Source organism: Copadichromis virginalis, linkage group LG1, assembly GCF_057382275.1.
Source record: "Copadichromis virginalis isolate Kocher_CV1m ecotype Utaka linkage group LG1, C_Virginalis_male_GT1.1, whole genome shotgun sequence".
In the NCBI taxonomy this organism is placed as follows: Eukaryota; Metazoa; Chordata; class Actinopteri; order Cichliformes; family Cichlidae; genus Copadichromis; species Copadichromis virginalis.
This window is the reverse complement of record NC_140618.1, coordinates 2,640,535-2,647,158: the sequence shown is the minus strand read 5'-3', so window position 1 is coordinate 2,647,158 and position 6,624 is coordinate 2,640,535. Positions and strand designations below refer to the sequence as shown.

Genomic DNA, 6,624 nt, shown 5'->3' with positions numbered 1-6,624 from the left:
TTGTTTTCTATAACTTTATTTAAGGTTTCCGTCCTTCATCATCTTTCCTTTCATGTAGACGTGTTTTTGCTTTCTTTGCAGTTTTCTTGCAGGCCGTCACACTGTTTGTATATTATAAATTGTATGACTGTGTACGTGACAAATAAAAATTTGAATTTGAATTAAATACATAAATATATATTTGTAGTGGAATCTGCCCCAAAGTCCTTCTAGAAACAACTCTCGCCACTTAGCATCTACTCTGAAACAGCCTCTGGCACTTTTTTGGCCAGTTATCTAAATTGTCTTTAATTTTAAGGCTCATTGGGACATAAAAATCAGGACATTTCCTTCGGGATTAATAAAGTATTTCTGATTCTGAAAAAATAAAAAATAAAAATGCTTGAAAACTCTGCTGAACCACAATAAAGATGAAAAATATTTTTCCCTCCATGGAAGAGAAACTTCCCTCCGTCTTTGCTGTTCCTGAATCGTGCTCCGTGTTTTTTTCTCTGAACTTGTGTTCAGATTCAGCGAGTCGCTGATGTCACTCCACGTGTGACACGTGTCTCCTTTTCATTAGAAATTCAACCTCACATCAAGACGCTGAAGCTGAGATGTTGACGCTGTGATGTCATGAGTGTTAGGGTTCCAGCACTCTGATTGGCAGATGTCGTTTTCAGGTTTTGGCGTTAATGATGCGTGCGGGAGGACCTGGCGTCCTTCGTTCTCTGTCTCTTCACACCGTCTCTCGTCCTTCATCCATCATCCCTCCATCTCTGCCGTCCTCTCGGGCAGCGGAGGTGAAGGCTCCTCCTCCTGTACCGGTATCTCCGCAGGTGTATGGACAGGTGGAGGTGAAGCACTGGAGCTCAGCTTCTTGCTGACTTGAGCATAAACCGAATCCCCGTCGTAGTTGCTAAAATCCTCCAGAGCGGCGTCATGTGCTCTGGCTGGCTTGTGATTGGCCGGCATTGCTGGTGATGATATGTCCGGGTTGGTGCCGTGTCCTCCGATGGCGTGGTAGATGTGCTCAGCGTTTTGATCTGTGAACAGACAGACGACAGTTAGGAACTAATGATCAGATCACGATGATCAATAAAAGTAGTTTCTGTGGTTTCTTCGTTCTCTCCCTTCAGAGAATAAAACCTTGGCTCTGTGGCGCCCCCAGGTGGCTCCTCCAGGGAGTGAACTGCACTGAGACTTCCTCTTCAGGACGTGACTCTGAACACACAAACACAGGCATCATGGGACATTCAGCAATCTGAGTTATTTCACCGAGTTTCTTAATTTTTAAGTGTTCTCATTAAAAAATAATATCACGAGTTCATGAAAGCGATTCAGCCTGAAGCCAGAAAATCGAGCATGAGAGCAAACTAAAAGCATCTTGTTCTACACGAAAACTCCATTAAATATTCTTACTGAACCTGTTAATGAGCCTCATTTGTGCACATGTGGAATATTTCTTATTTACTTATATTTACTCATGTCATCTGTTTTATTCTTTAGTTTCAGGTACGATGGAGCTGTCGGGACTTTAGAGTCAGGACATCGGGAGCCGGAGAGACAGCGAGAGGTGAGGACATCATCTTTTTATTTATTTATTTTAAAAAGCACATTGATTCAATTCAAGTCGCTGTTATTTATTTAGCCCCAACAACACTTGCCTCAAAGTGTTTTATATTGCAATGTAAAGACCCAACAATATTACAACTATCAGATGAGCCCCTTTAAGCAAGCACTTGGTGACGGTGGGAAGGAAAAACTCCCTTTTAACAGGAAGAAACCTCCAGCGAATTAGGGTCTGCAGCTGGCTGCTGCTCAACCCTGATTGGACAATTTGATCTACAGCAGCTTGGTGCTTCATGGCGACACGTTGAAATTTGCCACGCCACCAGGGGATCAGTGCAACGTCATACTTCCTGTTTCCTCCTACATTTGGACACTGATGAAATGATTTCTGCAGACCTCACGTTAAATCAGCTCCGCTGATAATCACGGAGCATCTCGTCCTTCCTGCTTCTGCGCACGAAAAATGAGACTACAGATGAAACGTGCCTCTCCTTTAAATGCAGAATAAATTTAAAAGATCCTTCAGCTCGAGGTCGAAAGCTTCTTTTTTGTGATTCTTTATTTTTCCTTTGGAAGAATAAAGTTATGTTAAAGGTGGGAATGCACACAGGAAGTCATTCATATTTTTTTTCTGAAACTATAAAACAGTCTTCCCAGCCTCATCATTCATTTGACCTCATGAATCGTATAATTTAAATGTCTTTAGTTAAAGTCTGCTGTCTGCCTGGTGTTTGATGGGACCTTGCTCAGTCTGTGGCGCCCCCAGGTGGCTCCTCCAGGGAGGGTCCCTAACAGGGTTAACTGACATGTCAGCTCCACAAAGATGTGATATCTTTGTAGAGCTGAATCGGCTCTCGCTGACGGTCAGTAGCTGTTAGCGCAGTAAATTCTGACTTATTTTCCTTGGTGGTCATCGTTTCCAGCACAGGAGGTATTCATTTCACCTCCGATCTTCAGGTTCAGGGCCATTACTCGTCTACCTCTGTGCACTCACGCGTAAAAGACATTTTTCTGCAAAGACTTTTATTTTCTGGAGGTGTTGTGAGCTCTTCCTCCACCCTGACTTCATTCCACATGCAGTTTGGTGCTGCTTATATAAAACTGAAGTAAACTCTGTCGCACGAACCTGAAAATGTGATGAAACTACTTCATTAAAACTTCATTTAGTATAGCTGAAAAGTCTGCTCACGTTTCTCGTCGTTCTGGATCTCGTTGATCGTTGGGTTTTCTCTCACTTCCTCCAGCTTCACCTGTCAATCAACACGACAGGTTAACTATGTCTGTGAAGGTTCTCAGTCATCCAGGTCATCGTAGTCCAAGGAGCTTGCAAAGAAAAGTGTCTGGACTTCTTTAAGTTGCTTGAAGACGTTTCACCTCTCATCCGAGAAGCTTCTTCAGTTCTAAGGTCAAATATTGGAGAGTCCCAGATTTAAACCCTGTGGGAGTGTCCCCCCCCAAGAGGGACAAAAGACCCCCTAATGATCCCCTACCTAGAAGAGCCACCTCCACGGGACAAGACTCGGCTGTCCATCTGTATCCAAAGGTCAAAGGTCAACCGTTCGAGGATGCCAATGTTCACATTTTGGACAGAGAGGACAGATGGTTTGAAAGAGGAGTGAAAGAAGCATCTATGTCCACTGTGAATGGCCATCTTTGAAAAGAGGGCGGGGCTTACGACACCAACTCTCTGCCATCTATAATCCAGTTTTGAGATGCTTCCCAGACGCCTTAACGCCCACTCACATCCTGGGCCATCTGACCTCAGGAAATCACATGATAGGGTGGGGCCAGGTTTCACAATGGCTCGTGTGATTAGGTAGAGGACCATTAGGGGGTCCATTGTCCCTCCTGGGGTGGACACTCCCACAGGGCTTAAATCTGGGGCTACGTCCACACTAATGCATATTAGTTTAAAAATGCATCGTTTTCTCTCTGTTTCGGCAAATACAGCGTTTTCAAAACGCTCTCAAAAACACATACATTTCAAAATGGTGCTTGGGCGTGGCAGTGTGGACGGCGAAAACAGAGACTTTCTAAAACGATGACGCATGTTAGTCATATGATGCAGTCATGTGACCAATTATACTAAGATAGCGGAGGGCATTATGCAGCAGTTGTTTTGTTTGACGGCCCTATTAAAGATTAATATCAGTCTGCACATCCTCCAGAGAGCTTTTCTTCAAATTCTGTAATTCTCTCTCGCTTTTGCAACTTTGTACTTTTGTGTTACTCGCAGCAACAACTCCACCTCATTGTTAGTCCATTTTAAAAACTCGCTGCTTTTCCTCCACATTTTGCCGCAACGTTTCAAAGAGCCGGAAAGTAAATAAGCAGCAGACAGAAATGAGGCAGGTCGAATCTTCTTGCGTTTCACACATGCACAGGACTAGAACGTAAGTGTTTTCGGCTGTTTCAATGTGGACGCACAACTCTGTGAAAATGACTGAAAACGCTAGTGTGGACGCGGAGCGTTTTCAGACAAAAACGCCGTTTTCAAATCTATCCGGGCCAGTGTGGACGTAGCCTGGGACTCTCCACCATTTGACCCTAGAACTGAAGAAGCTTCTTGGATGAGATGTGAAACGTCTTCAAGCAACTTAAAGAAGTCCAGAAGCTTTCCTTTCTCAAGTTCCTTAGACTACAAGTTAAGCCACGCCCCGTCCCATCAGAGGTTTTAGGTCGTTAAACTTGTCTCTTACCACGCTGATGAGCGTTGACGGGGTTCTGTTCACCTCCAGATCCTGAAGCTCAAACGAATGTCTGAAAAACAACAAACAACAGCGTCAGATCAGGTTTTAATGATTCACTGATCATTTCAGATGTTACTGGATTGTTTAAGATTGACTCTGATAATCACGTTAAACTTTTCATTTTCATTCATTTCATCATTCTGTGATGTAGAAAGACTGCTGACCTGCCGCAGTCGCTGCAGAGACCCGTGAGGAAGATGGAGAGGATGAGGAGGAGGATGAAGAAGCTAACCACTCCTGATGGCAGGAGCCACAGCTCGATGGCGTCTGGTCCGGTTGCCATGATCCCTGAGAGGAGAGAAAACGCAGATGAGTGAGGACGACCTGGAGACTTTATGACCTCCAAGAAACTCACTTTGCATTTTAGTGTTTTGTAAAGAACTTTAATTAGCATCAGATGTAAATTATCCTCAGTTTCTCTGATCATTAACAGGTCTAACAATCAGCAGAGGTCAAAGGTCAGAAACTTTATTCTGACCTATTCTGAAACATAAATTCCACCTGATCTGTTTTCATATCAAAGGAATGCTTTAAATGCGCTCTTCAAACATAACTGAGCAAATATGAGCTCAAATTTACTGATATCATTGTGTGCTAAAGCCCTGAGTCATGAACGCACAAAGCAACACACTCGTGGATCAAACGTGACCCTGTGTGTGCTTTAAGGCCGGTCCGTCGTCGGGTGTGTACTCGTTCTTTCAGCTCAGCGGCGATTGAATCATCCTGACCAACTCCTGTTACACAAACAGTGAAGCAGATGCCGGAGGTGGGTCGCGGTGCGAGAACGCCATGTTCAGATTAGAAAAAACTGCATTTAGCGCAGTTATTTCACTGTAATAAAGGAAACGAGGCGCAAACAGCCAAGCTAACACGTATCCACCTCACTGATTATCACGCCACATCTCTTCTTTTAAATGTTGCAGTGACAAAACATCAGTTAAATGTTTCAACAGCTGGGGCTGTTTTTTATTCTGCGCAGGGGGAACTTCCTGTTGTCTCCAATGCCTGTCTCCAGAGCTGCGACTCAAATACGCAGACACATCGTAGTCCATCGAACTTGAGACTGAACTTAAAGTGAAGTAAGGCCACAGAGCAGGCGAACCATGAAGAGATTAGAATAAATGAATGAAAACAGGAAACATCATCACCATGTGCGATGATGATCAGAGCTGCGGTGAAAGGTTTGGGCGGGGCTGCTCTTTTTAAGATTTCTTCTCTTTTCTCAGTTGTTTGGAGACGGAGTTCCACGTATGAAGGAGACGACTGCCTTTCTGTTTATTTTCTTTTTGTTTTTGCAAAGAAAGCGAGCCTATAGCGTCCACAAAAGCGAGCCGCAGTCCCAGCAGGTCACCTGATCTCAAGGTCAGCCCACATCACCTGATGGCTCAGGCTTGTCCACATCCTGATGGGTGAGCAATTTAAGCTGCTTTATCCTGCCGGGCCACAGTTTCTGCACATTTGCAACCCCCTTTGCCTTCCAGCGAAGCCTCCTCTGTTCTGTACGAGGAGGTGGTGCTGTCGCTCCACCCGCTCCATCTTTGTATGCACGAGCACGGTGAGGTCCCAGAAAAATGCCAAACAAGTCAAAAAAGAAAAAAAAGCCACGAAGAGGCGTAAAACAAGTAAAAGAGACATTAAGAGTCCATAAAGAGACCCTAAATAGTTCTGACAAAGTGCAAAACAGCAACATTGTATTGACAATGAAGTCACAACAGTTGGCCTCAAATTACCCCAAATTACAGCCCTTTGTTTCAGCCTGTAACTCATAGAACAGGGTGGGGTCTGCAGCTGGGGGCCCGCTGCCTCATCATCTGTCTCTGGTTTTCTGGTGTGAATACCAAACGATGCCAGTCTGTCTTTTAACCTGTTTCCTGGTCTTAAAAGTGCTACTATGAGAATATTTTTCACGTCAAACGTGAAAATCAAGAACACACTGATGCTGCTGCTATCACATAAGACAGCTCAGAAAAGTAACAGATAACAGAACCTCAGATGTGAAACTTGGTAAAATAGTTACTTTATGATATCTCTTGACACATTAATATTAGGATAATTAGTGTTTGCACATTAATTTCCTTTACAACTGACATTATGACTGTATGTCTGTGAATTAAAACACATCAACTTTCTCATCTACATTCATGTCAGTTGAATAACTGCAGGCAGCTCCAGAGTACGAGTGCAGCTCTGAGTGTTCCAACAGTTCAGTTTACTTTCTTAATGTATGAGCGCTAAAGTTTAAGAAGCAGTGTGGACGTACCTGTGTGCAGACAGCTGTGTGTTCAGGTTCAGTGGTGCTATGAGGGTTTGTTCCTGCTGCACG

The 6,624-nt window shown here is 44.0% G+C and overlaps 1 protein-coding gene across 1 annotated transcript; it reads right to left on the bottom strand.

The window, feature by feature from the left end:
- LOC146718098 (uncharacterized) lies at positions 1-6,624 on the bottom strand. Its single transcript, XM_085471414.1, has 6 exons — positions 6,562-6,624; positions 4,466-4,589; positions 4,251-4,311; positions 2,741-2,801; positions 1,129-1,203; positions 1-1,025 (listed from the first exon to the last, which is right to left on the bottom strand). The coding sequence occupies exons 2-6, from the start codon at positions 4,582-4,584 to the stop codon at positions 745-747; spliced, it is 597 nt and encodes a 198-aa protein (XP_085327540.1). The 5' UTR covers positions 4,585-4,589; positions 6,562-6,624; the 3' UTR covers positions 1-744.